Source organism: Mobula birostris, chromosome 21 (genome assembly GCF_030028105.1).
Source record: "Mobula birostris isolate sMobBir1 chromosome 21, sMobBir1.hap1, whole genome shotgun sequence".
NCBI lineage: Eukaryota > Metazoa > Chordata > Chondrichthyes > Myliobatiformes > Myliobatidae > Mobula > Mobula birostris.
In genome coordinates, this window is record NC_092390.1 from 42025005 (window position 1) to 42044428 (window position 19424).

General features: G+C 40.9%; 1 protein-coding gene across 1 annotated transcript in view; it reads right to left on the reverse strand.

Annotated features, from left to right (window-relative positions):
- The window catches only part of LOC140185756 (inositol polyphosphate-5-phosphatase A-like), a 481074-nt gene that overhangs the window by 130642 nt on the left and 331008 nt on the right, over window positions 1-19424 (reverse strand). Inside the window, exons 7-8 of the mRNA XM_072239377.1 lie at window positions 18119-18171; window positions 14109-14228 (exon numbers count right to left, since the gene is read on the reverse strand). Coding sequence (XP_072095478.1) covers window positions 14109-14228; window positions 18119-18171 — 173 coding nt within the window. The remainder of the gene's footprint in view (window positions 1-14108; window positions 14229-18118; window positions 18172-19424) is intronic.

A 19424-nucleotide genomic window follows, 5' to 3' on the forward strand; every position in this document is an offset into this window, starting at 1 on the left:
GCAGTTGAACTAGGCCAGAGAACATTCAAAAGGCAAACAGAGGAGTACTGTCACTTTTTAGAAATCTAGCTACACGGAGCTGAATACACAGGACAATTTCAGGAAGTTTCAATGGTTGGCACATCGAAGGAAGCAGGCACCCTGGATTGGACTGCGACTAGGATTATGATACAGAACAAAGTAAGAGACAGGTAAATTGCAGCACATTATTTTTCTAAATTGCAGAAGTTTTAAAAGATTTGAAAAATGTTTAGTTGAACTAAAAATGCTGAAATTCTGCTCGAATCTATATTTGGTATTTTAGGCATGCGGTCAGTCAAGCAGACAGTTACACTGAACACAGGACTAAATTGCTGCCTTCAAAACTGTTTATGTATACACTATTAGTTAGAAGCACTTTGGTGTTAAAATGCTGTTCTTACGCAAGTTTAAAGGCTCAAGGAAAGACAATCACTCCCTTTTGAATGGAGTTAAAGCTGCCCCTGTTCATGCAGATAAGTGATTCAAAAGCCCAGCTTGAAACTTCTCTTGTGCGATTATCTGACACCACATAGCTACTGTATCCCTGCTGGAAATGTAGATCTACACTGCTTTTCAGAGAGATTAAAGTTGAAAAAGAGGTTTACACCATAGCTGCTCTCACTTCTTCTTTCCTACTGTCGGCAGGAGTAGTGATGAACAATGGCCAAAGATGGTTCCCAAAACCTTCTGAATGGCTACACTGTTGGTGGCAGCATTCATTCAAACTCAGCCCAGTGTATTGTTTCCTCTATCAGTGGATCAGAATAGAGTTTGCTGGTGGCTGCCAAAAGGTTAGCTGCACTGATGAAAGGAGTTTCCCATTATTCACTGCTCTACAGAGCTTTCCTATTATGTCTCCCTGCCACTGTTCATGATGGAGGTCCGGATCTGTGGCTGGATGATCAGTCAGAATAATTGATTTGTGCAAATGAAGCCCACAATAGTTGCACACCATAAAATCTACTCTCCTCTAAGACAAATGAATTTGCCAGCTCTGGTGCTGCAACATTCTAATGATATACATTATAAAACTTCTGGCCCAAAAGCGAAAAATGCTATAAACTTCCCAGTACATTGTGGGAGGTCCCAATTGGGAAGCCATGTTTTTAAAAAGAAGATAGTGTCACGTTTTAAATCTGTCATTTAATCTTTTACATTTCCTCAACAATTTTACCAAAATCACTTGGAATTACCTCCAGCATTGCTCCCTGATACTGTTACACATACCTTCAGAAACAAGGAGGATTTCCTCAATCATATCTTGATGGCTGGAAGTTTCTATACAACTTGCATCACAATTTACCACAATGGTCTGTCATCTGCACAGTACCAATGACAAATGTTATGATTTCAGAGCTTTGCGTCCTGGGATCAGGACACCCAACACACCACTGATCACTGAGAGGGGGCAATGTTCAGTTGACTTGTTAAAAAAAAGCAAAATAAAATACACAAGAGGCTGCCTTCCAAATTGGCTATAAATTCCCATTGACAGAAAATAGATGACTAAATTGTCAGCTCATTACTCTTCATTGAATATCTTTTGGACAGTCCACCCCGAAATGCACAGATAGGCTTTTACGTTTTCTCTTATAGACTTGGTTTTCATTGCTTATTCTGAGCCTAATGTTAGATCTTCAGAACTGTTCTAGTAATTGTATCGTTTGATCAGCGCTTACATAAGAAGTTTCCTGTTGTTATGTAAACAGGTGGTTAAAAAGGAATGACTCCAGTTCTAACCTTTCCAGTTGCAGATCATTGGTTTTCGTGTGGAACAAGTGTCCAGAAAGAAAAGCTTCTGGTCAAAGACTGTTCAAGCCCTGTCCTAAACCTTTTACTGTTGTCCTCCTTATTGATACCTGGTCTGCAGACAGAAAAGGTTATCCAAGAAAAGTGTATTCCTGTAGAGCAGGGTTTCCCAACCCTTTGAATGCCGTGGACCCCTACCATATACCCCCAGATTGCGAACCTCTTTTGTAGAATCTTCAAGGAAATTCTGGTCTTGTGGTCTCTTACTTTAGAGTTTCTCATTGTGCTGGTGGCTGGTACCCAGTTGCTCTCCATCTCACCAACCAGTGTCATTTTCCAATTATTTTACAGCATAGAATGTAGACCAGACTTAAAGTACCAGCCTTCTCCTTCCCACCCTCCCCCCACCTTCTCTATAGGGCCTCTGCCCCTTCCCTCTTCAGTCCTGACGACGGGTTCCGGCCCAAAACATTGACTGATCATTTCCACGTCTGCTGCCCGACCTGCTGCATTCCTCCAGCGTGTTGTGAGTGTTGCTTTGATCCCAGGATCTGCAGAGTATTTTGTGTTAGCCAGTGGGCTATTTGGTACTCAACTTGCAAATCACTTTTCCTATACTCTATCAGCCCGCATGAAGTTCATGCCCGTGAAAACTGGTTTCATTTGCATTCAAAACATGGAGATAAATAAAGACCAAATTCAAGGTGCATGTTATCAGAATGTCGTGACAACTTTTCAGTTCATCTTCAATCCATAAATCAATTAAGACCGTGAGCATTTGCACATTACTTCTGTTGATGAATGTTTGTGTTGTGTTTTGTGCTTCTAATTGTTTAGTACATCAATGTCCTGGTTGAGAGTGCTCCCTGTGACATGTGAAGAAAAACACTCCATCAGAAATACACTGCAACACTTTGAATCACTGGACTTTTTGTTTTCATGTGACTTTGATCAACTTTAAAAACAATAGAGTGCAGGTCAAAAATGCAAATCTTAAGTAAAAGCAGAAAATGTTCAAAATACTCAGCAGGTCAGTCTGCAATTGTGAGAACAGAGCTAATATTTCAGGGCGAAGTATTTCCAGTATTTTATTACTAATCATGCACTTGACTGGCTGAAGCAAGCCCTCTGTACTGTAGTCAAGGACTTGACAACCTCCAAAATACCAACTCTAATTTCTGAACAGAAGTGAAAAGCAGTAAGAACTATACTCATGGAATATCCGCGAAATTTATAAGGTCAGAGAGTTACACAGCATAGAAGCTGGATCTTTGGTCTACCATGCCTATGCAAACCATGAAATATCCAGCTCCACTAAGCCCACTTACCAGGACTTGGTCTGTAACTTTCAATGCCTTAGCAATAAAAGTGCTCATCTGGATAATGTTGGAATGTTGTATCATTCACTTAATTATTATCATTCCTAACAGTGTTATTGCCTTCTGCAAAAATAAATGTTTACCTTACAAAAGTAAAACAACATTAATGGAATGGTAAACAATTGTGGAAAATTAATTCAATAATTTGAAGACTGACGTCGATAAAGCTAAGTCACAGCCCCGATAATTTTTTTCAATGTTTCTTGCTCAAATTTTTACACCTCACTACACTGCAAGCTAAACAAGGTCTTGGTGGCTTTTTGGTGAGTTCAGGTGATGAAGAATTTTGCCAAATGACTTTGACAATCTGCTTGAGAAACCATCCCACAGGATCCACCTGAAGGATGTTCAGTGCTGACCTCTGCCTGATGGTCCTGTGGTCAGGAACTTTCTAGAATGTGCTCTTCCATGAATGGCAGGGAATGCATATACACTGCCACAGAATTTACAGATCCGTCCGTGAGCCATCTTCTTCCTCAAGGCAGCCGTTCACAAAGCCCGCCCTGTGAGTCCTTTGAATTATGTAAGCACATCTGATCCTGTTCCACAAAGTAGACTACGAGACAGAAGATGATCTTAGAGGATTCCGAGGCAAATAGCAAAGCTTGCTCACTCCTCGCTTCGGGTACAGAAGCAGAATTTGCTGCAAGTTCATCTGAAGTTGACAACATCTCCTCTGACTCTGTCTTGTTTTCTGCGATCCCTCAAGGACAAATACCTGTTCATATTCTCCGTGGTTGCTTCCTACCAGTGTTTTATGGAATTAAACAGGAGCTTCATGGTTTCCCAATGTGAGTACCAGCAACACCATCAACAGTACTAATAAGCAAGCTTCAAAACTGGGCCTTTGTAAAGTGCCTCTGCAACTAGTGTGAATTGGAAATAACACCCCAGTCCTTATAGATGAATCAGAAATGGAAAGAGTGAGCAATTTCAAGTTCCTGGGTGTCAATATCTCCGAGGACCTAACTTGGACCCAACATATCACTGGAGCTATAAGGAAGGCAAGTTAGTGGTTAAATTTCATTAGGAGTTTAAGAAGATTTGGTACGTCACCAAAGACACTCACAGATTTCTACAGATGTACCATGGAGAGCATTCTAATTGGCTGTGTCACTATCTGGTATTGGGATGGAAGGTTATCTAAACTTCCATTCCTGTCAAAGGTTCTCTAAAAGGTTATTCTCAGTCAATTGCTGCCCTACTTACACCAAAACAACATCTTGGAAAGATCTCAGTCAGGTTTTAAGGCTTATCATAGCACAGAGTCTGCCCTGCTGAAAGTGTACAATGACCTGCTCCTCTCTATCGACTCAGGTGACTCTGCCATTCTAATTCTTCTTGACCTCAGCACAAGCGTTCGATACTGTGGATCACGACATTTTAATAGACTGTCTCCAATACAGGGTTGGTGTTGATGGCACTGCCTTGAACTGGTTTATATCCTACCTCAAAAATAGAAGCTTTTCTGTCAACATAGGCAAATTTTCTTCTCCCCCAGCTAGTCTGTCCTGCGGGGTCCCACAAGGTTCCATACTAGGTCCCAGTCTTTTCTCTATATATATGCTTCCCCTCAGCCTAATCATTCAAAAATATGACATTTCTTTCCACTATTCTGTTGACGACACACAGCTTTATCTCCACCTGAAACCAAACGACCAGTCAAATCTAGCCAGCTTCATGAACTGCCTTGAGGACATAAAGTGTTGGGTGGTACAAAACTTCTCACAGCTGAATGAAGGCAAGACTGAAGTTGACCTATTTGGACCCCCTGACTCCATCAAAGTGATTACCAACAGTCTTGGTAATTTGTCCACCCTTGTCAAACCCCATGTTAAATCCCTTGGTGTGATATTTGATTCCGCCTTTAAGTTTGACAAGCAAGTTAATGCAGTAGTACAAGCCAGTTTTTTTCCAGCTTCATGCTATTGCCAAAATCAAGCAGTTTCTCTCTTTCAAAGATCTCGAGAAAGTCATCCATGCCCTTATATCCTCCTGCTTGGACTACTCCAACTCCCTGTATACTGGGATTAGTCAGTCGTCCCTATCCCATCTGCAACTGGTCCAGAACATTGCAGCCAGGCTCCAGCCCGGAAGAGGGACCATAATACTTCTATCCTGGCCGCTCTCTACTGGCTACCAGTTCAGAATTGATTTTAAGATTCTCCTGTTTGTTTATAAAGCCCTAAATGGGCTGGCTCCCCCCCTTATATCACAGACCTTCTAACCTCTTATCCTACTTCCAAGTCCCTCAGGTCGGCTCACTTGGAGCTCCTGGCTGTCTTGTGATCTAAACTTAAGCTCAGGGGTGACCGCGCCTTTGCTATTGTAGCCCCTAGACTGTGGAACAGCATTCTCCTCCCTATCAGATCTGCCCCCTCCATCGACTCTTTTAAATCCAGGCTCAAAACTTACTTTTATTCACTAGTGTTTGAATCCTCCTGATGTGGCTGATTTTTGGCTTGTGCCTAGGCCCTTCTGTTGTTTCTTTTGTGCCTATAAGCTGTTTGCCTTGTTGGTTATGTCTGTGTTTCTTGTATTTTGCTCTGAAATGTGCAGCACTTTGGTCAACGTGAGTTGTTTTTAGATGTACTATATAAATAAATTTGACTTGATTTGACTTGACAGAGTTGTAAAATTAGTCAGCTGCATCATGGGAACTAACCTCCATAGTATCCAGGACACCTTCAAGAAGCAGTACCTCAAAAAGGTGGCATCCATCATTAAAGACCCAGATCACCCGTGACATGCCCTCTTCTCATCAGTATATAAATAGACATACACATACATATATATATTTACTGTAATTCACAGTTTTTTCTCTATTATGTATTTAATTGTACTGCTGCCACTAAGTTAACACATGTCATGACTTTCACAACTTAGGCCAGTGATATTAAACCTGATGCTGATTCTCATCTCCTCACTTGACACAATGCAGGTGCACCTCAAGGATGTGTGTTAAATCCACCGCTCTGCACTCTCTACGCTCATGACAGTGTGGCTAGGTACAGCTCAAATGCTATCTATACATTTGCGGATGACACAACTGTTGCTGGTGAATCTCAGATGGCAACAAGGAGGCATAAAGGAAGGAGATACTGTAGATCAGCTGGTTTGAGTGGCTGTCACAACAACGACCTTGTACTCAACATCAAGTTGACTGTGGACCTCAGGAAGGGGAAGCTGAGAGAACACACACCGGTCCTCATCGAGGGGTCATAGGTGGAATAACTGAAGATTTCAAGTTCCCAGACGTCAACTTAGTGGGTCTATCCTGGGCTTTACATATTGATGCAATTCTGAAGAAGGCCATTAGGAGCTTGAGGAGATTTGGTACGGCACCAAAACTTTAGCCAATTTATATTGATGTACCCTGGAGAGTATTCAGACTGATTACATCACCATCTGGTATCCACAGGATTGAAAAAAAAACTTTCAGAGCATTGTATACTCAATCAGTTCCATCATGGGCATCAGCCTCTCCCTCATAGAGGACATCTTCATAAGGCGATGCCTCGGGTGGGCAGCATTCATTTATGAAGGGTCCTCACCATCCAGGACATGCCCTCTTACATAGAAACATAGAAACATAGAAAATAGGTGCAGGAGTAGGCCATTCGGCCCTTCGAGCCTGCACCGCCATTTATTATGATCATGGCTGATCATCCAACTCAGAACCCCGCCCCAGCCTTCCCTCCATACCCCCTGACCCCCGTAGCCACAAGGGCCATATCTAAATCCCTCTTAAATATAGCCAATTAACTGGACTCAACTGTTTCCTGTGGCAGAGAATTCCACAGATTCACCACTCTCTGTGTGAAGAAGTTTTTCCTAATCTCGGTCCTAAAAGGCTTCCCCGCTATCCTCAAACTGTGGCCCCTCGTTCTGGACTTCCCCAACATCGGAACAATCTTCCTGCATCTAGCCTGTCCAATCCCTTTAGGATCTTATACGTTTCAATCAGATCCCCCCTCAATCTTCTAAATTCCAACGAGTACAAGCCCAGTTCATCCAGTCTTTCTTCATATGAAAGTCCTGCCATCCCAGGAATCAATCTGGTGAACCTTCTTTGTACTACCTCTATGGCAAGGATGTCTTTCCTCAGATTAGGGGACCAAAACTGCACACAATACTCCAGGTGTGGTCTCACCAAGGTATGTCAACTGCAGTAGTACCTCCCTGCTCCTGTACTCGAATCCTCTCGCTATAAATGCCAGCATACCATTCGCCTTTTTCACCGCCTGCTGTACCTGCATGCCCACTTTCAATGACTGGTGTATAATGACACCCAGGTCTCGTTGCACCTCCCCTTTTCCTAATCGGCCACCATTCAGATAATAATCTGTTTTCCCATTTTTGCCACCAAAGTGGACAACTTCACATTTATCCACATTAAATTGCATCTGCCATGAATTTGCCCACTCACCCAACCTATCCAAGTCACCCTGCATCCTCTTAGCATCCTCCTCACAGCTAACACTGCCACCCAGCTTCGTGTCATCCGCAAACTTGGAGATGCTGCATTTAATTCCCTCATCCAAGTCATTAATATATATTGTAAACAACTGGGGTCCTAGCACTGAGCCTTGCGGTACCCCACTAGTCACCGCCTGCCATTCTGAAAAGGTCTCGTTTATTCCCACTCTTTCCTTCCTGTCTGCTAACCAATTCTCCACCCACACCAATACCTTACCTCCAATACCGTGTGCTTTAAGTTTGCACACTAATCTCCTGTGTGGGACCTTGTCAAAAGCCTTTTGAAAATCCAAATATACCACATCCACTGGTTCTCCCCTATCCACTCTACTAGTTACATGCTCAAAAAATTCTATGAGATTCGTCAGACATGATTTTCCTTTCACAAATCCATGCTGACTTTGTCCGATCATTTCACCGCTTTCCAAATGTGCTGTTATCATATCCTTGATAACTGACTCCAGCAGTTTCCCCACCACCGACGTTAGGCTAACCGGTCTATAATTCCCCGGTTTCTCGCTCCCTCTTTTTTTTAAAAAGTGGAGTTACGTTAGCCACCCTCCAATCCTCAGGAACTAGTCCAGAATCTAACGAGTTTTGAAAAATTATCACTAATGCATCCACTATTTCTTGGGCTACTTCCTTAAGCACTCTAGGATGCAGACCATCTGGCCCTGGGGATTTATCTGCCTTCAATCCCTTCAATTTACCTAACACCACTTCCCTACTAACTTCTCATTAGGACGACCAAGGAGGAGATACAGGAGCCTGAAGATGCACACTCAATGTTTTAGGAACAGCTTCTCCTCTGCCATCACATTTCTGAATGGTCCATGAACCCATGGAAACAACTTCACTATTTTCCTCCCTTTTTGTTCTATTCACTTTTATTGTAACATAGTAACTCTTTACATATTGCATTCAACTGCTGTCGCAAAACAACAAATTTCAGAACATATGTTTGTGACAATAAACCTGATTCTGATTCTGAGTACGGCCCCTAGATGTTCTCAGAGATCAGCAGCTTTCTGCTCAAGTTCAACATCCCCTTGCCTACTGTCTGATCTTCCTCTTGGCGACTGTCGGTTCGAAGGTGGCAGTGGTCGGAGAAGAGCACCCGTGTGACATCGTGGATCTGACTGCAAGCACCTTCAACACAAAGAGGGCATAGATCCAGGGCAGGTCTAGGGCATCCAGTCTCAATCAGGTGAATTACTATAGTGCTCCACCTGCAGGATTGCTGAGTACATGCCATAACTTTGCATCTTTAACTGTTTCCATCAGGAATTTGGAGTTACGATCCTCTAATCACTTCCCCATGCCCATGGACCCAGAAACTTACAAGGTGATTTGCACAGCTGGACGAGTTTCGGACAGGAATCCAGAAGCCTGGATTTCCATTTATAGTGTGATTTCAATTCTGCATCGTATTTATGTCAAGCACCAGTTTCCCCACCTGAAATCTGATTTAATGTGCTTGCCTTTCACCCAGGCAGAGAGGACGCCAGAACGGGCTGCACACATTGGCAAGGACTGCTGTCGAATGGATGAGTCTGGCCCCTGATCCAGAGGTGTGGGCAGGGTGGCCATGATGACTCAGCGCAGGGAAAAGATAATCCTAGTGTTCAGAAAGAAGGCTCTCCAGCTCAACTTGGATTATAACAATACAGTAAACACCCATCACTTTGCTCCAAATCTATCCTCATCTCTCTTAAATTTACGGATTTACTGAGGCTTATGACACTTGGCAACAAAGGGTTCACCCTGTGAAGAAGGTTAAGTCTAGGGCTTATGACCAACCACTTATGCTACCTTTTTGGTGTAAGCTTGATACCCTATTACTGTCTAGCCATTACTAAATTCTGTAGTTAATTGGTTAGGGTCAGATATAACTACTTTCAAATTTTAATAACTCAATCGTATCCTGCTGAATTTTGGGGACAAACCTCATTCCAAATCATTTTACATGATACATTGTCTACATATTGAAGTTGGGCACAGAAACAGTTAAAAAGAGATTTCTGGGTGGATCCAAGTGATAATCACTTGCCTCAGTTAATGCTTTAAGATAAATAAAGAGTGCATTTGTAACTGGGTTCAATTACCATATTGAAATCAATACTGCACTTGGGTTTCTGCCCTTTAAGAATCACTAAGACTGAAATCAGTTTCATATAAACAGAGCCAAAGTTTGTCCAATGAAGAAAGAAGGATAAAGATAAAGATGTGAAAGCAAAAAATAAAACCAAAACAAAAGATGATTTGGCACCATAACGTCTGCCAGGCAGTGGTGCCCACTTGTACACTTCACCCCAATCTTGTTGCCAACCCTGGTGAAGCATCCAAGGGAGTGATTAAATACCTTAAGACTTGACTACATCTTTATAGTGGTAAAGTAATTCAAATGTGCCTGATATTGTATCTCAGAATCTAAGACAGAACCTGTAGACAGTGATTGACCAGTTTGAAATTAAATATGGCAGATTAATCATGGATACAGTAACCAGAACAAAGTCAAGGTTGCACATTGTGGGAGTGAGGTACAAGAGTCCAGTTCTTTAGTGATAGAGCCTGGCCCTGCTGAGATTCTACTGCAGTACATTGGGAAATCACTTTTCTGAACCTAGCACAGGTCAGACTCGTTAGAGGATCAGAAACTGCTATTTACTTAAAGATTCTGTGGGCTGTGGATTCAGAAGCAAGAGAGAAAGTTCATTTTAATTATCTTACATTAATTTGATTTTAATTAATTTATTTACATCCTCAACCTTTCCTGATGTCAAAGGCTCAAACAGCATTCTGAGGTGAAATATTCTGGGGCCCAGTCCAGTTCTATCATTGCTAGGACGTCACTGTCCTTCAGCAACTTGTTTGTTGCTTAAATACTCGTCAGCAAATGAGAGTGCCAGCTGCCTATTAGTCTTCGGCTAAGTAGAGGGAGCACTGATATCAAAAGATTGGCTGTGATGAGGAGACCGAAGACGTCATTTAAGGCAGCCAGGAAAACCACAGGGAGCAGTTATCCCTGCGAGTAAAATTAAATCAGGGATTCTAGACCAGCATCTCAATATGCCAATAAAATGCTCTGCCTCTCCATGTCAGGGCAAGCAGTGCTGCCAAAATGTTGGAAGGCATGTACACAATTACTTTGGTCACTTTTCTTAAAAAAAAAGGTAAACTACAGCTGACATCCTCTCAACAACTACCAGCTACAACCATAGTGGAGGGTTACACAGTGAAGCCTTAGAAGAAAAATAAGAGTCCAACATATAAAGATTCTGAAGTGAATAGAAGCAGCAGGGATAAAGAAAATAATAGATACTGACAGAAAAAAAGTTATGTTACAAACTCTTATCATCCCACAAACTTCACAATGCACCCAAAATCAAGTATGCAAATATAGCTTCAATTTGCTTCAGTATGATAATTCATATTGTCAGCTAATAATTTTTTTTAAATTAGAGCATTGCCTAAACACAAAGGGCTGGAATGATTATCCATGATGTTATCGCAAATGCATAGTATACTTATCATAAATCTTTAACATATCAACCAACTATTTTACCAATACAATGGTCTGAGTTAAAGTAGCAAAAAGTAAACATAAACATAAATCCATTAAATATACAAAAATTAACAATGGGTAATTTCTATTGATTTTGAAATTCCCCAGAATATAAGGAGAGGAGAATATACAAAATAATAAAACATGGTTCAGAGAAAGTTAACTTTATTAAAACATTGACTGAATTGGACCAATTCAAATGGTCTGCAAAGATAATTTTAAGTGGATTATAGCCCAATGGATATAAGGTAGTATTTTTAAAGCTTAGCCTTTCTGGGCTAGGCATGACAAAATAGCTTTGGCCAAACATTCAGGTGCAAATGCATTGGATCTGCTAATTTGACACCAGCCCATAATACGTCTTTACTTTATGACTGCAGCATCTTTGTTCTCACTGAAGTTAAATATTTAATTCAGCTCTCCACAGGCTCAATTCCTCAGTAAGAAATGCTTCAGATTCTTTGTGACTGTGCACCATTACTGCTTGAACCAGCCTTACAACAGGAAACACGATAATGCTTGGAAAGGGGTGAGGGGCAGAGAGAAGGAGGGGGTAGAGAGAAGGAGAGGGCTGTGATACTGAACAGGCCTGAGGAGTGGCAATGCCACCTTCATGCAGACCATGTAAACCATGTAGGAATGCAAGTAGATGACCCAACATTTATAGTTTTGCCTCATAGATATCACCAGCTAACAATGGCGCATGGCAAGAACCCACAATTCACAGCCTGCAGACTTTGCCACCTACTCAAGCACGTCTGGCACATCATCCAAACACATTGTGTGCACTCAGAGACATACCACTGCCTCTGTTGCAGGAGGGTCCAGTGGCCAAACAAATACACTAACTAATTGTATAGCAACACACATCAAAGTTGCTGGTGCAGGCAGCATCTCTAGGAAGAGGTACAGTCGATGTTTCGGGCTGAGACCCTTCATCAGGACTAACTGAAAGAAGAGCTAGTAAGAGATTGGAAAGTGGGAGGGGGAGGGGAGATCTGAAATGATAGGAGAAGACGGGAGGGGGAGTGATGGAGCCAAGAGCTGGAATGTTGATTGGCAAAAGGGATATGAGAGGATCATTGGACAGGAGGCCTAGGGAGCAAGAAAAGGGGGAGGGGGGGAAAAACCCAGAGGATGGGCAAGGGGTATAGTGAGAGGGACAGAGGGAGAAAAAGGAGAGAGAGAAAAAGAATGTGTGTATATAAATAAATAACGGATGGGGTACGAGGGGGAGGTGGGGCATTAGCGGAAGTTTGAGAAGTCAATGTTCACACCATCAGGTTGGCGGCTACCCAGACAGAATATGAGGTGTTGTTCCTCCAATCTGAGTCACAAATGCATCACCTGATAAAGTTCACCATCATTTTTGTTATTGCCATGGTCGTGGAATGCAGTGGAATGGAAACCAGAGAAGGTTACAGTATCCTACCACCTTCCTTCCTGCATCCCATCTTCCTCCCCAATTAACACTCCTAGCCACAAGCTCAGATAGATACTCTGTCTAACTGAAAGGAAGGAATACTATAATGACACACTGGACACTTTTTTTTATTTATTTTATTTTATTTAGTGATACAGCACAGATTAGGCTCTTCCAGCTCTTTGAGCAACGCCACCCCAGCAACCCAACAATCCCCAATTAACCCTAGCATAATCATGGGGCAACTTACAATGACAAATTAACCTACCCAGTACGTCTTTGGACTGTGGGAGGAAACTGAAGCACCCAGAGAAAACCCACACGTTCCATGGGAGGACATGCAGGGGCTCCTACAGGACGGCAATGGAGTTGAACTTCCAACCTCAGAATGCAATGAGCTGCAATAGCATCTCGCGAGCCGCTACACTACAGGTTGCCTGCAGCCAGGGGATCAAGGATTGTGGAGAAGCCTGCTCCCGTAAGGACAAGGTCATCTTCCAGTTCTGATGCAGGTGATTAAACCGAGGGCAACTCAGTACACTTTGCACTTTGTCCCTCCTGTGCCGCATTCGGAGGAGAATGCCAGAAACAGATACATGTCTGAGGGAAGAATTATTTGTGCAAAGGTTCTGAAGTCACCAAAAGTTATCTGCTGTATCATTCCCTGCAGATGATGGCAATTTCAACACAAATTAGGAAACAGCAAACTCAACAACAGCCAATTGAAACCAATCACAAATCAACATTAATTGATGATACCCTTAAATAAAGCCAGTGAGGATCCTTCTGGCAACTGAATACGTTCAGGTATGTTTGGTTACATGAAAGGGTTAGGTGAAGCATTGAACTCCAAGATGAAAAGTCAAAAATCAAGGCAACATTGCACTTTCTCAGTATATTCTTCAGACTGCAGAGTAAGCCTGATGGGATTTATATGCATTAATATTCTCATGATATGGTGCTCAGAGTACCTTTATGTGCTTGCACATTGGATATCTTTTGGAAAACAGACAGAAAAAAAGTGTATCCCACCCTCTTTTCAAATTAAGAGCTTGTGAACAGCTTTACATGAAGACATTCCAGCGACTGCTGGCTCCCATCTGGTACTTTCTTTGTTGAATATTCAATGCACTTTAAGAATGAAATTCAGATAAAGGAACAATCTCATGAAAAACTTCTGTATTGCTTTATATTTTTAAAAGACAAAGATGGGATACATAATTTCAAACCAAGAATGTTTGCCCAATTAATGCAATGACACATTTCTATGCATTTACATCTTTGTGTAGTGGGTCTGTCTGCAGAGCAAGGAGCATAAAGCAAATATTTTTCAGAAATTAAGTATTCCTTTAATATTTATTCTATTCACCAATGCAAGCCACAAAATTAAAGTAAAAGTTTCATGATGTTGGCCACCAAATCCAAACAAATTATTTTCCAAGCGAGGAATGTGGTTTCAGGAGACAAAATATAAAGTAGACATATTGCTTACCTATCTAGCACATAAGTGAGAGCTTTCTGTCGGGTTCCTGAGTAGACAGATGGGCTTGTTTCCCAAGCAATTAAATTGGAAGCATCGTGGAAAAGATGAATGTTCACCAAGTCAAAGGCACTGTCAGGAAAATAACCATCACATAAGGGAATCATCATGCAATTGCTCTTACGATCACCATAGAATTTATAAAATTGTACTCTTCCAAATCAAACTGCCATAATCAGAGCTTTATAAAAACATTTTGTATTCTCAGATCATGCCCTCTGTGGATACTGGGATTAATTAATGTGGTGAATAAAACAAAACTGTGTCAATAATAATGCTCAGCTTCCTTGCTTGACAATATTCATATCTGCTTACTAAGCATGCTGTCATTTTAATGGGGAATTGCTTTTAAACAATACGTTGTAAGTAAACTCTGATATCTATCACCTTGCAGATGGAACCTCGTTATACCTGTCAGCCCACACCTTATATATTGAATGTTATTGCCATCTAATCTATGAAAAGCAAATAATGTACCCCATGTACATACTTTGGAGTGTAGCTTCACAAAGGAATAACATACTCATAAAAATGTGCCATTTCATACATTAGTTTATTAAGTGTCATTAAAAATCTGTAAAATTGAACTTCATTATTTTAAGTGTTTTATAGCCTGCATTCAGAAGCACTCTCAGATTTATGAGGAGAACTGAGGCTACAGTTTTACACAAAAATATAAAAATAAGAAAAGAAAATAATTTCCCCCGTTAAGTAGTATTCATTAGCTGAGAGATTTCCTTCAATTCTGCTTCCAGTGTGACCACAGCTATATATTATAGTAACTATATATCTGTGAAATATTAGTCAGGATGCTAAAGCTGGTGAAGAATGGAGGTGTTTAGATCTCCCAACCAATGGAAAGTGATCACTAATAATTATATCTACAGATTACATTTCACCTTACACAGATTGATGTAATGCACTTTTTTTGCAGTATTCAAATAAAGCAGAGGCATAACTATATTTTCATACAAATGAAGTCATTGTAAAATAATTGGGCCATTAAATTAATTATTAGACTCCTTTTTGTGGTAAATATGCATCAGGAAAGACTACTTGATACCCTAAATAGCATCTTTTGGAACATAATCATATGCTACTACAAGGACCCAGCAGAGCTCTCTCGTTGAACTCGCATTTGGTAGTTGCACCATACTCAGCAGTCATTTTGGTTGGAAGGTCTCATATCTCTGACCTGCATGGAGTTCATCGATTTCAATTGAACTAATGGGATGGCATTACAAATGGCCTTGATTTTACTGCATTGGCAGCAAGGAGGATGAAAATGAAATGGTATCTCAGGACCTAGCGATCAACCAAAAGCCCCTTTTGGAATGTCAATACATGCATATATTAGGTGAGGATTAGACCAGAGCTCCGTTATTAGGGTAAAGCTGGACCTGTACAGTTACGTGCATCTCTAGTGATCACTGTAGATCTACAATTCAAGTAATTCGGGCACCATAGCATCTTCTGTCTATCATAACAGCATACATCATGTCAAGGGTAGCTTGTTTTGCCATTTCTGGCTGTCATTGGAGTCAAACATGTATGATGGGGATAGAGCTATGTGCAGGTTAGACCTGGTGAAGGGTCAAGGAGGTTCATTTCCTTATAAGATGTTAATGAAACAATTGGGTATTTGTAACAATTTTTTTTTTATTGGTGCCTTCCCACAGACTCCCCTTTTTAAAATATTTTACAACATGTGACAGGGTTTGAACTTTTGACTGTTAGCCTCAATGAATGTGTACCATTGAGAGGAGATTTGCTAGAGGTATGCAAAATTATGAGGGTTATAGATAGGGTAAATGCAAGCAGGCATTTTCCACCAAGGTTGGGTGAGACTACAACGAGAAGTCATGGCTTAGGGGTGAAAGGTGAAATGTTTAAGGGGAACATGAGGGGAAACTTCTTCACTCAGATGCTGGTGAGCGTGTGGAATGAGCTGCCAGTGCAAGCGGTGGGTGTAATTTCTATTTCAATGCTTAAGAGAAGTTTGCATAGGTACATGGATGGGACAGGTATGGAGGGCTATGGTCCAGGTGCAGATCAATGGGACGAGTCAGTTTAAACGGTTTGGTTTGGACTAGATGGGTCAGCGGGCCCGCTTTTGTGCTGTAGTTTTCTATGACTCTATGACCTGCTCTTAAAAATTGCTATCAAATATTGACTTAATTGCTGTGTCAACTTTGATGGGAGTTTGGCAGAGTCCCTGGAGAAATGGGACTACAACATTCAGTTGTTTACATCAACTTCCATTGAAGTTGCAACTGAGGGATGTAACAAGCTCCTGGTAATTCAGGGCTACTACCTTCAGCAGGGGAGAAGAGAAAAAGAGGAGCCAAGTTCAAAACTATGAAATGTCATATATCCCTTCACATGTGATATGTAGTAAGCCTGTTACCATTTGCATTGAAATGGCAACTCATGGCCCAGTGAAATCTCTGCGAACCTAGATCAATTAATTTTATTTTTTTCAGAACATGGATTAAATATTAATTTATTCCCCAGAATTAAATAATAATTTCTCAATGTATTCCTTTCAATTCAAGTTTATAAAAATCTGAGGTTCGATTGTTGGCCTGTGTTCAGTTGACTATTGAATTGGGTGCTGCTCAAAACTGCTGAGATCACACAGCCAAGAAAGGGGCAACATTGACCACTGATCCCACTTCCAAGCTTCATCAAATGGCATCTTTTTGGCACAGGCTTTATGTGCACTGAGTGAGGAAAGTGTTAGATTTTTTTAAACACCTATGATATAAAATTGAAGAAAAGGCATTTGGCTTTGCTCTGCGGGAAGCAAAACACAAAGGTTTATAGAAGATGGCTGGAAAAACTTGTGAGAAAAAGATACACATTAACAAAAGCACCAGTCTCTTCCATTTCTTTCAGTATCTGTCAGTAGATGGTTTTTAAATACAGTATACGAACACTGGCAGAACTCTATCCCAGTTGTACTTAAAAACAGGATCAAAAGATTATGTGATATATTACAGCCAGAAGAATGCCAGATAAGATACAACAAAGAAAGAAAATAAAGGAGACAAGAGAGTTACTTTGGTTCAAAGTAGTCTCTTGGGGGGGGGGGGGGAGAGAGAAGAGGGAGGGAGGAGGGAGGAGGGAGGAGGGAGGAGGGAGGAGGGAGGAGGGAGGAGGGAGGAGGGAGGAGGGAGGAGGGAGAGAGAGAGAGAGAGAGAGAGAGAGAGAGAGAGAGAGAGAGAGAGAGAGAGAGAGAGAGAGAGAGAGAGAGAGAGAGAGAGAGAGAGAGAGAGAGAGAGAGAGAGAGAGAGAGAGAGAGAGAGAGAGAGAGAGAGAGAGAGAGAGAGAGAGAGAGAGAGAGAGAGAGAGAGAGAGAGAGAGAGAGAGAGTGTGAGTGAGTAAAGGGGAGAGGGGAAACATTAAAAACATAGAAATTAAAGGCCTGGTAACTTAACTAGAAGGGAAAATACTAGAATTTTTAATCAAGCACATAGTAACACCACCTGCAAAAACAAATTTCACACTAGAAAGAAAAATGGAACATCACAGAAATATCAGTAGGTAAGATAGCAACCTGCTTGGTGAGGGAGATTTACAAAGGCTGCAGTGTGGGTTAAATGCTAAAATTTTGGTGTGGTTCTCCGCTAATTATGTTGAAAGAAAGATTCATGCATAAATTCCAAAAAGAAGAAACTTGGAAGGGTTCCTCATTGAAAAAGGTGCAACTGAATTAGGGTAAATCAAAAGCTTAAATTACATTGCAAATATCCTCAGAAACATGTAAAATTTGGTCAAGGCTGATGGATCAATCAGAAAATCAGTTTCAAGGACACCTGGGATACCAAATGACAGTGGAATGACTGACAAAGGTCAGGATGTCAAATCATGACTTGACCCAATCAACACTCACTCCACCATTAAATATATTTCAAATAATTGCAAAACTAAAAAAAATAAATAAAAGCACAGGAACATACCAATCAGTGACACTCCATCGTGTTCTGATAAAGCCTTTTCTGGACCATTTACACTATTAATGGAAAAAGAAACAATGTGAATTTTACATTGCACATGAAACAGAGCACAATTTTCACAGTGTGGAAACTGAGTATGAACATTACATACAAGCTTTTTCCCTTTCCAAAAAATCTGGAGCTATCAGAGATATTGTACACATCATTTATAACATGAGCAGAGTGGAAGACTATCAAATTGCAGCGGAAAATTACTGAGCCAGAAAAGAAAAGGCATTTGATTTATATCTGTGGCAATAATTTATCTTTGGTTATAAATCACTGTAATCACACGCAGTTCATTCCACTAGATTCAAGGAAAGTAGCGGCTCGGCATAGAAATTAATCACCCTACACCCGCTACACTTAGAGAAGATGCAACCGCAACATATCTCAACACAAACATTTACACAAAACTGACAAGAAAAGGGGAGACTCATTTTGTACTGTCAAAATATTGTGCATTATTTCAGAATTCTACTGGATCGAAGTTCAGCACAATCATGAAATGCACAGCACATTGGGTACCTGCCATATCCTGGAGCAGATAAAGGTCAACATTCAAAATATTTACATGCACCATTGCTTCATTTTAGAGAAGCACACAAATTGAAGATGGGAGTTTTTGATGTTTTTCCAAATGTAGCTAAGGCTGAGGAACAAATGACGGCCAGTTAGTGCCATCAATTGGATGCTGAAAGCATTTTCCTTCTCAATAAACTCATGCTCATAGGATCACATGAACTTCTTCATCAGCTTGTTTGCAAATTGTTCAACAGGTGCACCAAGTTTGGACATTATTTCTGTATTTCAGTGATTCATTTGTATGAATGCAAAAGAACAAGAATCAGGTTTACAGATCTTGTGAAATTTGTTGTTTTGTACAGCAGTACAGTGCACAACATAGAAAATACTTTAAGTTACAAAATAAATAAAAAAATGCAAATAATGAGGTAGAATAATAGTAGAAAAGTTAATATTGCAGTAGCCCAAATGATCCACATAACCCACAGATCAGCTGCAATCCGTTTAATGTATGTTGGTGATCCTATGATCCATCATGTGGGTCATATTATTCTATCTTATGATGGTTATAGGGACAGAGAGAATTGGAAGAATGTGTGCACATGTTTGGAAGTGGCTGGGAAGATTGATAAAGTAGTGATAAAAATATAGGGAATTCTGGCCTCTTTAAATTAAGGTAAAGAGCATAAAAAGTAGGTGAAAATTCATAACACAGTAGTTTGGCTACATTTGGATTACTCTGTCC